Source organism: Marmota monax, unplaced genomic scaffold (assembly GCF_021218885.2).
Source record: "Marmota monax isolate L192 unplaced genomic scaffold, Marmota_monax_Labrador192_F-V1.1 WCK01_AAM20220418_F8-fsc00124, whole genome shotgun sequence".
In the NCBI taxonomy this organism is placed as follows: domain Eukaryota; kingdom Metazoa; phylum Chordata; class Mammalia; order Rodentia; family Sciuridae; genus Marmota; species Marmota monax.
In genome coordinates this window covers 1442797-1457206 of record NW_026692505.1, presented here as the reverse complement: position 1 = coordinate 1457206, position 14410 = coordinate 1442797, and the positions used below count along the sequence as shown (strand labels likewise).

At 37.8% G+C, this 14410-nt stretch overlaps 1 protein-coding gene across 1 annotated transcript in view; it reads left to right on the top strand.

Annotated features, from left to right (window-relative positions):
• The window catches only part of Gldc (glycine decarboxylase), an 86236-nt gene that overhangs the window by 38413 nt on the left and 33413 nt on the right, over positions 1–14410 (top strand). The window contains exons 9-15 of the mRNA XM_046445817.2: positions 3798–3903; positions 5250–5389; positions 5922–6002; positions 7614–7711; positions 8206–8290; positions 8467–8508; positions 10403–10545. Coding sequence (XP_046301773.1) covers positions 3798–3903; positions 5250–5389; positions 5922–6002; positions 7614–7711; positions 8206–8290; positions 8467–8508; positions 10403–10545 — 695 coding nt within the window. The remainder of the gene's footprint in view (positions 1–3797; positions 3904–5249; positions 5390–5921; positions 6003–7613; positions 7712–8205; positions 8291–8466; positions 8509–10402; positions 10546–14410) is intronic.

Genomic DNA, 14410 nt, shown 5'->3' with positions numbered 1-14410 from the left:
TCCCCATACCTTTCCCTTCAAAGAGCCTCCTAACCACTACTCTACATCTTTGCAGATTTGCTTACTCTGGATGGTTCATGTAAATGGGATTGTATAACATATGGGCTTTTGCACATGGCTTCTTTAAATGTGCATCTTTTCAAGGTTCATCCATGTTGTAACATGAATTGTTTTTTTTTTTTTTAAATTTTTATGGCTGAGTGATAGCTTCCTGTGTGGATATACTACATTTTGTCTATCCACTAATCACTTGATGGATATTTGCATTGTTTCCAATTTTGGACATTATAAATAAGATTTCTGTGAACATTTTTTGTGCAGGTTTTTGTGCAAACATGTTTTCAGTTCTTTTGGTTAGATACCCAGGAGTGGAATTACTGGGTCATATGAAAAGTCTATATTTGAGTTTTTGAGGAACTTCAGACTATTTATCAAAGTGGTTGCTCTCTTTTACATCCCTACCAGAAGATGAAGTTTCAAAATTTTCCATTTTTTCCCCAAAACTTGTTACTGCCTGTGTTTTTTGGGTCTAGCCGTTCTAATGGGCACGAAGTGGTATCTCATTGTGCTTTTTTTAAAAAAAATATTTATTTTTTAGATGTAGAGGGACACAACACAATACCTTTATTTTTATGTGGTGTTGAGGATCGAACCCGGGTCCCGCCTGTGCTAGGCGAGCACTCCACCACTGGGCCACAATCCTAGCCCCTCATTATGCTTTAAAAAAAAAAAAAAAAAAAAAAAAAATATATATATATATATATATATATATATATATATATATATATATATATATATTTATTTGTAGATGGACACAATACCTTTATTTTTTTTATTTATTTATTTTATGTGGTGCTGAGGATCTAACCCAGTGCCCTACACATGCCTGACAAGTGTGCTACCCAAGCTATAACCCCAGCCCTCATTGTGCTTTGGATTTGCATTTCCCTAGTAACTCATGATTTTGAATATTTTTTTATGATTATTTGTTGCCTTTAATTTTTAAAATACCTTGATTATATCAAAAAAATTTGAAATTTTTTTTGGTCTCTTTGTTTCTCTGATCTTATTTTGCTATTCTGATGCTTTTTCATACTGAGTACTAAAAAAAAAAATTATGCTTTTCAAAAGTTTTTTTTAGTACCAGAGAATGAACTCAGGGGCACTCAACCAGTAAGCCACATCCCCAGCCCTATTTTGCATTTTATTTAGAGTCAAGATCTCACTGAATTGCTTAGCACCTTGCTTTTGCTAAGGCTGCCTTTGATCATCCTGCCTCAACCTCCTGAGCCACTGGGATTGCAGGCATGCACCACAGGTTTTCATTTTTTTTTTTTTTCATTTTTTTTAGTTGTACATGGACACAATACCTTTGTTTTATTTATTTATTTTTATATGTTGCTGAGGATCGAACCCAGGGCCTCGCATGTGCTAGGTGAGCGCTTTACCACTGAGCTACAACCCCAGCCCAGGGTTTTCATTTTTTAATGTAAAAAAAATTTAATTTCATATGTTTAGTTTTATTTATTTATTTATTGTTTTATTTATTGATCTATTTATTTATTTTACATCAGTGGGGGTTAAACCCAGGACTTCACAAATGCTAGGTAAGTGCTATACCACTGGGTTTTACCCTTTTCATAGATTTTTAGAAGTGATTTTATACTTCTTATCAATTTGTTGTACACTCATATAGTTGTCCAGTCATATAGTCTCCTGGTTATGGAAAGACTCATTTCTAAACTAAAAAGGGACATGAACCAGCCTCCAGAAGGCTGAAGTGAAGGAGGCTTCCAGGATGTTCTATGAATATCAGGCCTGGTTTCTGTTCCCTGGCAGCATGGCCGTGGGCATTTGAGCACACTGTGCCATGGATTCTCTACTTCATGCTGGCCCCCTCCACAGCAGCAATGTGCTGTGATCCTTCTGTATTTATCTCTGATTGGTGTATGGAGTCTATAAGCATGTCAGTGCTTTCCTGGGAGCTTCTAGTTCAGGAAAGTCTATTTTCTTTTTTCTCTGATGATGTCTTTTCCTCCTCATTTTCTTCATTGATTGCTAACTTCCTTTATGAAATTATTTCCAAAATGTTTCTTGTTTTGCAATGGCCCCATAGAGAGATTTCTTCTAGCAGAGAAAAGGTGTACCTAGCAAAAACAGATCCCACATTGAGCATTATTCAACTTTAAAGTGTTTACTGTATTTCTCAGTTGAGTACGGTGTCTGTTTTGTGAAATGCTCCTTCCCATCCTGGAGAGATTGCCATGAAGGTAGGTAGACCTTGAACTGCTTACCTAGTACATTAGAGATCACTCTAATGAGAGAGGAGGGACCGTGGGAGAGTAGAGTGGGCTGGGCAGGTAGCAAATGAGAGACTTGAATTTGGACCAGTTACCTGGGATGACAGTGAATGGTTGGAATGCTGCTCTTTGGTAGGTTCTAGGGTGAAAAAGCAAGTGAGGAATGAGACCAAGAGGAGAAGTAGGATGTGGGCCTCCATCATTTTCTCTTGAGACACCATTCATTTTGGCTTCTGACCCTAGCTGCCTTCTTTTTCTCTCTCCCCTACTCCAGATGCTATCACAGTGGGTCATCTCTTGTTCCTCATTCAGGACCCCCTCACACAGGGGTCCCTTATCTCAGTGAGGTTCCAATGCTCTTTCTTTCTTATTTCTGTAACACGCAACTCACACTTTCCTATAAATATTTTTCTGAAACCTCAATCCAATGGTTAAGCGAGAGATTACTTGAGAAAATGACCTTGTTTTCATTGGGTCATCCAGTATATCTCCTACCAGCTCATTTTGGCTTTATTTCTTTTCTTCCCACATTTTTAGTTTTGGCAGTCTATGGTCACAAATTCTCCATTCATTTCTTTTATGGGAGGGAGTGTTGGGGATCAAATGCAGAACTTTAAATAACATTACAAGCTTTCACTTTTCTATTAGCTATACCACAGCTCCGCTCATCTACTGATTGGGTGAAATTCAGTTTTTAGTGTTCTATTTAAGACCTCAGGAGAATTGTATTTCCTGAGTTATCTATCTATCTATCTATCTATCTATCTATCTATCTATCTATCTATCTATTTATCTTTAAACCAGAGATTGAACCCAAGGGCATTCAACCACTGAATCACATCCCTAGCCCTATTTATTTATTTATTTTTATTTAGAGACAGGGTCTCACTAAGTTACTTAGGACCTTGCTAAGTTGTTGAAGCTGGCTTTGAACCTGTGATCCTTCTGCTTCAGCCTCCCCAGTCTATGGGATTATAGGCATGCTCTACCACACCTGGCATCTCTGAGAAAATTTTTGAGTATTTAGAAATTGTTTGCTGCTTTTTCTCTTTCATTCTTGAAGAACTATTTGAGTATAAAATTCTCAGATCTAATATTTTTCCTCTGAAAGTTTTCTTGCTTCACTGTCTTCCAACATCAAATATTGCTTTTTTTTTTTTTTTTTTTAAATATTGCTTTTTGATGCTGGATAGGAGCCTGCTTGTCCCCCTCATGGGTGTCATGGTTATGTTGCATTAATGAGATCCCTCTATAATGATTAAGTTTGACGGTTTAATATAGTGACTTCAGAGTGATTCGGATGTGGTCTTTACCCTTAGGTAATCAGGCAGTTCACAATGATCCCCAACTATCATTAAAAAAGGCAGGAAATATGATCATTTTGTGTTGTTCCTGTTTTCAGTTTTGGCATCACGAGTTGTATAATTTCCCCCTCCCAATAATCAAGTTCTGTGACATTGTTGCACATGATTCCTTAAATGTTTTTTATTCTTTTAGGCCCTCTTGGCAAATATGGCTGCCATGTTTGCAATCTACCATGGTTCCCAAGGGCTGAAGCATATTGCTAGGAGGGTACATAATGCCACTTTGATTTTGTCTGAAGGTGAGTCAGTTATCTGTTTCAAAATTTTGAGGCATAACAAGACTGATAAATCTGAGTAAGAAAAATGGGAAATTTGGGGCATGTCCAATACCAAATGCAAAATTAAAAGTCAAATGAGAAACCAGGAAAAATATTTTCAACATCTATGATAGACTGAGTATGAATAGTTTTAATATATACTGTGCTCTCTCTATACCCCTAAACACAGAAAAAAATTAACATTCTGATGGAAAAATGAGCAAAGGACACTAAATGTAATTTAGAAAGAAATATAAAAGTAAATGGCCAATGAATATACAAAATTTCAACCTCACTATTAATCAAGGAAATACAAGTAGTATTTATCTATCACTTTGGCAAAGACTAAGAAGAATTCTGAGGGGGCAGTCTACATGCCTATACTCCCAGTGACTTGGGAGGCTTAGGCAAGAGGATTGCAAGATTGAGGCCAGCCTCTGCAATTTAGCAAGATCCTGTCTCAAAGTAAAAAAGGGATGGGGATGTAGCTCAATGGTAGAGTGCCTCTGGGTTCAGTCCCCAGTACCATAATAAATAAGAAATGCTGATAACATATGGGTATGATGGCACTTTACATATCAAATGCTTTAAAAATATCCCTATAATTTTATCTAGAAATTAAATTTCTAGGGATATATCTAAAATTCATAATAAAATAAGTATGTAAAGCATGCCCATTGAAACATTTTTTAGTTTTACATTCAGTCTTTTGTGGAGAGTTTTCAACATTATTATTTTTTAAACTATTAAATTATTTTCCTTCATCCCTGTCACAGGGAGTTAACACTGATGGACTTTAGACACATTTTCCTTTTTTTTTTCTTTTTATTCTTTTCCTTTAATCAGAAGCTTGGAAGAACACAAGGGGGGAAAAATAAAGATCTGTTATACATGATAAAGTTTAATTATGCAACTAAATTATGGTATATCCATGTTTGACCTTACACAGTCATTGAAAATAATGATGGATATAAATCTATAGAAAAACAAAGATACTCATATTTTAGCTCTAAAAAAGTGTAACAAAATATATATACCTCATCTCCCTCCCCCACCCCTACCGTCACCATTTCTGGAGGAATACACACCAAAATGTAAGCAGTACTGATTTCTTGTTGGTGATAACGATGATCTTTCTTCTTTTTTAGTATTTATTTCATAATTTTCTATAGCATTAGTAATAAAGGTCTTTATTTTTAAAGCAGCCCCAAAACATTGGCCAGGATCAGTAGTAGTCTATAGTAGAAGTTCTCTGTTTCTCCGTGGGATGTCAATGGCTGAGGAGCATGTTTTTGTATCAGTAACTGGTGGCTCCCTGTCTTGTCTAGGTCTCAGGCGAGCAGGGCATAAACTCCAGCATGACCTGTTCTTTGACACCTTGAAGGTTCAGTGTGGCTGCTCAGTGAAAGAGGTCTTGAGCAGGGCTGCCCAGCGGCAAATCAATTTTCGGCTCTTTGAGGATGGCACAGTAAGTCAACTTTTCTGTATTTTTACCAATTCTTTAATTTTTCATGACTTTTCTCATTAAAAGTTTTCCTTTTTATTTAAAAATATGTTGGGACTTTGGGCACAGCCTGTTTTTGTAAATACCAGTTTAGAACATTGGGACCTTTTCAAATAGTTTGTTTACAGCTTTCTTGAGTCTTTGTGTTTTCATACACACTGTTCAAGGACAAGTCTCTATTAAATGATTGATATAAATAAAGTAAGTTAAGTGGAGAAAAAGTCAAGCATATTTAGTTCTAATAGGAGTGCCCTTGAACTCAGTAGCCATTGGACTATTGAATCCACAAGTGGCTTGCAGAACTCTAAACCTTGTAAAGTCTCAGCCTGGTCTAGTTGCCATCCCCTAAGGGTCAACTTGGATTGACTGGTATATTGATATTTTGGATTGCCAGAAATTTTGTCCACCACCTTCTCCCCTTTGATCTCTCCTTTGGGTTCCTCCACTGATCTTGGAGTTTAAGTTGATGTTTTTCATTTTGTTTTTGTTTTTGTAGCTTGGTATTTCTCTTGATGAAACAGTCAACGAAAAAGATCTCGATGATTTGTTATGGATCTTTGGCTGTGAGTCATCTGCAGTAAGTAAAGTAAAATCATGCATTCCTTGTAATGACTCTTAGGGGGTGTTAAAGAGTGTGAGGGAGAGAGTGCCCAGGTATGACATTGGGCAGCCTGCTGTTAAAATTACACCACTGACTGTCCCTTGTTCCTGTGACTGCTGACAGCTAAAGGCCATTGCTGTAGGGCCCCAGCCAGGACCATGCAGCCAGGCTAGTTGGAAGTATTATTAATGATGTTTAATTGAAACTATTCCAAATACAAAGATTCATGATGTTAGCATCTTGTTTATGTCAATTCTATGGAAAAGTTATGATACTCATTTATTTATAAATAATTATTGAGGACCTAATATGTGCCAGATACTATGCTAGGCCCTGAGGATCCAGTGGGGAATTGTGCGCGGCCCCTGCCCTCACTGAGCATAGTCCAGAGAGGATCCAGACACGCAAGCACAGCATTACAGTCCAGGTGATATGCTAGGTGATGTGTGAAGGTGCTCTGGGAGCACAGAGGGTGTGCTCCTCACCAAGGTTTGCATTGATTTGGTCTAAGCTAAGATCTCAAAGATAAGTAGCTGTTATCCCACATGGCACAATGGAGAAGGAAGGTGGGTTTAGAGGTATTGCAAACACTGGGGGGAAACAGCCACAAAGATCAAGAGGATCAAGAAATGTAATCACTTCAGGATGACTGAGTTGGTTTCTAAAATAATAAAGTAGCAAAGAAAAGCCAGGAGCAGGGTTCTGGTTCCGTGGGAGGAGAGTTAGTCAGCAGCTACCTAGACACTGCACTGCTTGGTGCATAATAATCACTCAGTGACTATTTGTTGAATAAGTTAATGAAAGAAAATCATACTGCAGAAGTAGAAATATCCCCAGAGTGCTGAATGTTGCCATCTTGGTTGCCTGTGTGTGCTCTCTTTGGAAGAGGACTGCAGCACCCAGATACTAATCATAAATTACCAAAGCAGCTTCACAATATGCTCTTTTGAACTTCATTTATTAATTAAACAGACTGAGTAATCTTCCCCCTAGAACACTGTGCAAAATTTAATCACATTTATTTGGTCTATCCATTTGAAGAATATTTCTGGAGCCACTCATGTAGGATTCAAGATGGCCATACTCTAAGCCTGGGGAAAAAATGAAGAGCAAGCCATGTATTTAGTTACATGTTCTGGATATTAAATTCCTATCAGATACATGATTTGCAAATATTTTCTCCTACTTGGTGGGTTCTCTTGTCATTCTTGATAGTGTCCTTTGATGGACAAATGTTTTTAATTAATTATCTTTGTGATGCTAGGGACAGAATCCAAGGCCAACTGAGCTATACTCCTAGCCCAAATGATTTTTATTTTACTGCAATCACAATTTATCTACTTTTTTTTTTTTTTTTTTTTTTTTGCTGTTCTTGCTTTTGGTGTCATATGTAAGAAACCACCACTACACCCAAGGTTATGTAGATTTGCTTCTATATTTTTTTCTAAGAGTTTAATAGTTTTGGCTTTTAAAGGGATGTGGTTGATCATTTTGCATGTTTTGTGGCCTAGCCATCTGAAAGCCTGGATGTCCACTGTGGTTCCAGGCACAGTTCTGGCCTTTAGTTTCTTTTGTCTCTCTGTGCAGGAACTGGTGGCTGAAAGCATGGGAGAGGAATGGAGAGGTATTCCAGGATCTGCATTCAAGAGAACTAGCCCATTCCTCACACATCAAGTGTTCAACAGGTTTGTGTGGCTTGTGTGACATCTGCGTTTTGTGTCATAGCCATAAGCTAGGGAGCCCAGTAGGGAGCTGCTTCTGTGCTGATTGTGATAGGGTCTGGGTCATTGTGGCACAGCCACACCTACTGAAAATCAGCGCCCTAATGATTTCATTCCTGATTTGGACCAAGCGTTCCTTGTTACCTGGTGGACCCACTCTGCTGGCACTGTTGGGGGAGAGGGGAGTTTGGAGATATAATTGCCAGGCTGAAGTTTTCACCTAGGAGCCCTGTCTTCTCTTCTTCCCAACTTCCTTTCTTCATGCCCACAGGCAGCTTCTTGAATCAGGCATTCTCTGTGGTCAGGGGTTCTGTACCCTTCCTTCTGATGCAGAGTTGACATGTTGCCTGTGTCCAAAATTTCTCTATATTTTGAAGGTAGATGTCAGTGTGTCTCAGGGGGATGTGCGTGGACTCATCTGATTTTGTTGGCCCTGACCATGTATCTTGTGTTCACAGCTATCACTCAGAAACAAATATTGTCCGGTACATGAAGAAACTAGAGAACAAAGACATTTCCCTTGTTCACAGCATGATTCCACTGGTAGTTGTTTGTGGCCTTCCTTCTTACCTCTAGTCCTGCCCTGATCTGATCCCATTTGGGTCATATCTAATACACTGCAAGAGGGTTAAAGGGGCGGCCAGGTGGGGATAGAGGAGGGTTGATGATGGACTGTAGCAAATCACTAATGTGATAAATGTTGGATGTTCTTCTTAAAGGGATCCTGTACCATGAAGCTCAATAGCTCATCTGAACTCACAGTAAGTAGGTTACTTCTGAGGGTATTTACTAGGCTATTTACTAGGTACAGTTTTCCAGTTTGTACAGAAACTGGTATCTAGAGAAATCTACCAGGGCTATTACTTAATAATCACTTCAATAATCCTTTAACTTGCTGTTCACCAATACTGGGAGAAACCATGATACTTCACACAACTTGACCATTTAAATATATGGGCAAAAATTACCTTTTTTAAGGGGTGTTGATGGTGCTGGGGATCAAATCCAGGGCCTTATTCATGCTATATTATTATTATTATTATTAATGTTGCCCAGGCTTGTCTCAAATTCATGGGTTCAAGCAATCTTCTTGCCTCATCCTCTCAAGTAATTGCAACTATAGGCCTGTACTACCATGCTTTGCTATGTAAAATTATTTTTTAAAATTAAAATAATTAGATGTATTTATACCTTCATATCCTTTCTTTTTAAACTTATTTATTTATTTATTTATTTTTGACAATACTGGCACTTGAACCTAGGGTACTCTACCACAGAGCTACCTCTTAGCCTTATTTATTTATTTAGGTACTAGGGATTTAACCCTTTACCACTGAACTACATCCCCAGACCTTTTTATTTTTTTATTTTGATACAGGGTCTCACTAAATTGCTGAGGCTGGCCTCTAACTTGCAATCCTCCTTCCTAAGCCTCCGGAATCACTGGGATTACAGGCATGCATCACCATGCCTGGCTTTATTTATTATTTTGAGACAGGGTTTTGATAAGGTACCCAAGTTGGCCTCGATCTTGGGATCTTTCTGAAGTCTCTGGGGTTACAGGCATGTTCCATTGTGTCAGCTTGATGTTTTTTTGTTTTGTTTTGTTTTGTTTTTTAAATTTATCATAATAAAAACTAATTTTATCTATTTGTAGTTGTTAACCTCAAGTAGAATTAAGAAACTTAAGCCTTCTTTCTACAAATCATTGTGTTAGGAGGGTATGAATTTGGCTCTGGGGTTGTAGCTCAATGAAAAGTGCTTGCCTCGCATGTGTGAGACACTGGGCTCCATCTTCAACAACACATAAAATAAATAAAAGTATTGTGTCTATCTACAACTTAAAAAAAAGTTTAAATTAAAAAAAAAAAGAAGGGTATGGGAGGATGAGAATGGGAAAGACAGTAGAATGAATAGGACATAACTTTCCTCAGTTCATATATGAATATATGACCCATGTAACTCCATGTCATGTACAACCACAAGAATGGGAAGTTATACTCCATATATGTATAATATGTCAAAATGCATTCTACTGTCATGTATAACTAAAAAGAACAAATTTTTTTAAATGAAAAAAAATGTGGGAGTGGATATGAATTTGAGGCTTAAATTTTTTCCAAATGCCAACAGAGGATTTTGTAACCTGGTGTTTTGGTTGATAAGTATCTCCAAGGCCAGGATCCTTCTAAGAAAGTTAATTTATACCTTTTATTTATGGGATTATTCTAATGTGACAAATTACACTAGGCAGAGAAAATAATTTTCTATTTTAAAAGGAAATATTTGTTTTTACATTTATGCATTATTCTGCTTAATGATGAGACAGAATAATACATGTGCATGTAAGAGTTTGAACAAACTCATTGTGTTTTCATGGATATAAATCTACTTGGGGGCCTTTTTATCCCTGAAAAGGTGTAAAGACTTTTTTATAGGTTCCCTTTGTGTCCTGTATGTTGCATGTACAGTGAAGATAGTGACTTAATAAGATTGTGTGAGACTAAGTGAATTAATATATTTAAGTGCTTGGAACAGTCTCCAGCAAAGAGGAGGCATTTTTTGGTGCTAGGTATTGCCATCATTATCCTTAAAGTTGTTATTACAATTACAATATTCACATATGTATTTTTGGCCTCTTCTCTTGCTGTTTAGCCCATCACATGGAAAGAATTTGCAAACATCCACCCCTTTGTGCCTCTGGACCAAGCTCAAGGATACCAGCAACTATTCCGAGAGCTTGAGAAAGATTTGTGTGAACTCACAGGTTATGATCAAGTCTCTTTCCAGCCTAACAGGTAAGGGGATTTTCCCCCCTCCCATTTGTTATCCATTGTTGTTAATACCCACCCAAAACTTCAGACTTAAAATAGCATTTTATTTGTGTCATCCTGTGAGTTGACTGGACATCTCCTATGAGTTGACTGGGGTGATATGGCCAGAAGGTACAAGCTGGCCTCATTCAAAAAGTTGGTGATGGTTTGTTGGCTGGGAGTACCTTTGAGGATACTGGTTAGAACCTTAGTTCTTCCTCTTTCTGTTGTTCCTTGAGCATTCTTAACACAGGATGTCCAGGTTTATAATGGAGTTTTCCAATGTGAAGCATGCAGAAGCTGCAGACCTCTTATGTTTTCACCCCTGAAGTTATACAACATCACTTTCAGAGCATTCTATCTGTTAGAACAAGTCATGGTACCAGCCCAGGTTGAATGTGGGAGGGGACAGCATGTAGGTCTGAATGGAGACATGGTTCATTGTGGGCCAAATTTGGAAACTGGCTACAATACCTGTCGATAATATAGCATAAGAATAAATATCCTGCACAAATGGTAACTCCTAACAAGCAGCAGGTCTTGATCTGGTGGGACCAGGTGAACTTGGGGCCTGCTTTGGTTCTCACCAGCTTTGAAAGTTCCCTTCCCCTCTTCACTTCATAAAGAGGAAGGAGTTGATACCATAAAATCAAGTTTTTGTGTACCTTCATTGAAATTTCATCATTTAACTTTTAAAACATATGTACTTTTTAAAATGTTGAAAATGAACAGACTTCGCCCTCTAGTGATGGGAATATGATCCATCTTCAGTATCATAACTTTTACATTAAGTTGAGCTCCAAGCCAGGATCCAGAAATCTGACCTACACACACACACACAAACACACACACACACGCACACACGCACATATATACATAACACACCAAATTTTACCATTTCAACCATTTTTAAGTTTAAAGTCTTTAACTACCTTTAGCACAATCCATCTCCAGAAATTTTTTATTCTATTAGACAGTAACTCTTTTCACACTTTTCCCAGCCCCTGGAACCACCATTCTATTTTCTCCATGAATTTGGCTACTCCAAGCATCTTATGTAAGTGGAATTGTATAATTTTTGTCCATCTGTGCCTGGATTATTACACTGAGCATGTTTTCCAGTTTCATCAGTGTTGTAGCATGTGTTAGAATTTCCTTCCTTTTTTGAGGCTGAGTATTGTCTTGTAAGTACATGCTACATTTTATTCATCCACTTAGCTATCAGTGGATATTTGAGTTGTTTTAAGCTTTTGGCTGTTGTGAATAATATTGCTGTGAACATCAGGGTACAAATATTTCTGAGTCCCTGTTTTCAGTTATTTTGGATATACATCTAAAAGTGAATTATTGTTTAATCTTTCAAGAAAATGCTGTAATGTTTTCCATAGTGGCTATATACCATTTTACATATCCATAAGCAAGGCTCAAGTTCCAATTTCTCCAAATCTTTACAACTCTTGTTATTTTCTTTTTATTTCTTAAATAATCATCATCCTGATAGGTATAGAGTGGTAGTTCTTTGTGATTTAGATTTGCATTTCCTTATGACTGGAAACATTGATCATCTTTTGGAATTTGTTTGGAAGCCTGTAGTTGAGTTGTAGGTATTCTTCATATATTCTGAATATTAGTCTCTTATCAATTAGTGAATGTTTTGTCCCATGCCATGAATTGTCTATTTTATTGATAGTATCCTTTTATGCACAAAAGCAACTTTAAACTTTTTTGTTCATATGTAAAGAACTTACACTTTGTCTAATGCCCTATAGCTAGGGCCCTCTTCTGGTAAATATCATCCTTTTGTCAACAAGGATAGTCTCTCATCAATTTCTATTATTGTGACTTACTGTGGTGTAGTTTAAACTGATCTGTGCTGTTTGCCTTGACACGGTCCTTGGGTATCTAGAGAAAAGGGGTCCATGCTGGAAATTTATGCTGTTGGCCTAGATACTAGCTGGCCCTGAATGTTGGCAGCTCTATCAAAAGTGCCATTTTTCCTCAATATGCTTGTGTCTTCATTTGGGTTTCCCAAAAGCAGAAACTGAAACTAATTTAAATACAATAAGTGAATTTGCAGGCTCTTCACAGAAAGTATAATGAGAAGGTATGGAGGTAAGCTGCAGAAATGAGAAAAGCTAGAGAAGATGAGCAGGTTGTCACTGGTGTTCTGGCACTTAGTCTCACTGGGGGACATCATGGTAGACTGGTGGAACATGCCTCAGATTTGTTCCAGTGAGAAGTAGGGAAGCTAGGGTATTTACCAACTTTTGGTTGAAAACCTCTCTTGGGTGCCTTATCTCCTGGGCACTCCTATATGTGTGGCTTGTCCCTCCTCTGATCAAGCACATGCCAGCAGAGAAAATCCACAAGGTAGAAACACAGGTGTTTGAGTTAGATGCTTTCATTTTGAATCATAACTGTCTACAGAGGCTGCAAATGAGCTTCAGGATGAGACAAAAGACTATGGGTAGTACAATAACCACTCCATTACAGCTGGTTTCTAGTAGGTATGGCCTTTGAAAATGGTTACTAAGGACCATGAATAGGTTAAGGAAGGAAAAGAAATGGTAATGCACTTTAGAGGAAGATGGCAGCCCAAATGGGCCCTGAACAGAGAAGTAGATGACAGGCGGCTACGGTTAGGAAGCAGAGCACTTGGTGATATGAGGCAGGGAGCCCTGGGGGTTATGATAGTGGCTTTTTGGAGCCTAAAGAGATTTTGGCTCATGGAGATCTACAAACCCTGGACCTGAGAGAGGTCATCTGAAGGAGTCTTCTGGATAGACCAGAAGGTTTTGTGGTTTCCTGAGGAGTTTCAGGGGAAAGTAAGGTTTAGACCATATCCTCCCTAATTTTGAGGCCAAGAACATTCTATCCTTTGTAGATGGGGAGATTTTTCCTCTTGAGAGACCTGATGTTCTCAATAGAGGACTGACAGTTTTGTAGGCTGGTTCTGCTGCTGAATGTGTTGGAACAGTTTGTAATGAACCCCCAGGGTGAATGGAGTCATATCTATGAACGAGATAGCCATGTGTCTCATTGGACCCAATAGCAGAGAGAGGTACAGCCCTCAGAACAGGTGGCCCTGTATAACTAGTACTGCAGGCAGTGGAGTGAGGCAGAGTTACCCAATAGTGGCCTCACACTATAATCCCAGTATCTATAATCCCAGACACTCAATGTTAACTAAAAAAAGACATTCTGTTTTTGTTTTTTGTTTGTTGTTTGTTTGTTTAGTTTTTGTTTTTGGCTGGGGGGAGAGTAGTAGAGATTGAATGCAGGGGTGCTTAACAACTGGGCTACATCCCCAGCCCGTTTTTTTTTTTTTTTTTTTAAGTTTTTAATTTTAAGACAGTGTCTTGCTAAGTTGCTTAAGGCCTCTCTATGTTGCTGAGGCTGGCTTTGAACTTGTGATCTTCCTGCCTCAGTCTCCAAGCTGCTGGGACTATAAGGCATGTACCATGGTGCCTGGCTTGGAAAAAAGACATTCTGGAACTAAAATTATGGGCTGTAATTCTAAAAAGTTAGGGTGGGGTACTGTTGAAAACCAACTTGTGACTTGGAAAGTTTCTTAGAAAAAATATTTCAAAACAAAAAGCAAAAATATAGAGATTGAAGTTATGAAGTAAACGTTAAAAACTAAGAAGACAGATTCAAAGTGCAGATTTTAGAAGGAGAAAATGGAAGTCAATTCATATTCATCTTAAGAATTGATGAAAAATGACTGTATAATTAAAGTGATTGTAGGACAATGGCATTATTGAAGATAAAATGAAAATGAATGAACTAAAACATATAGTAAAAAGAATTAATAAAAATCTGATTATTTGAAATGTCCAATAAAATCAGT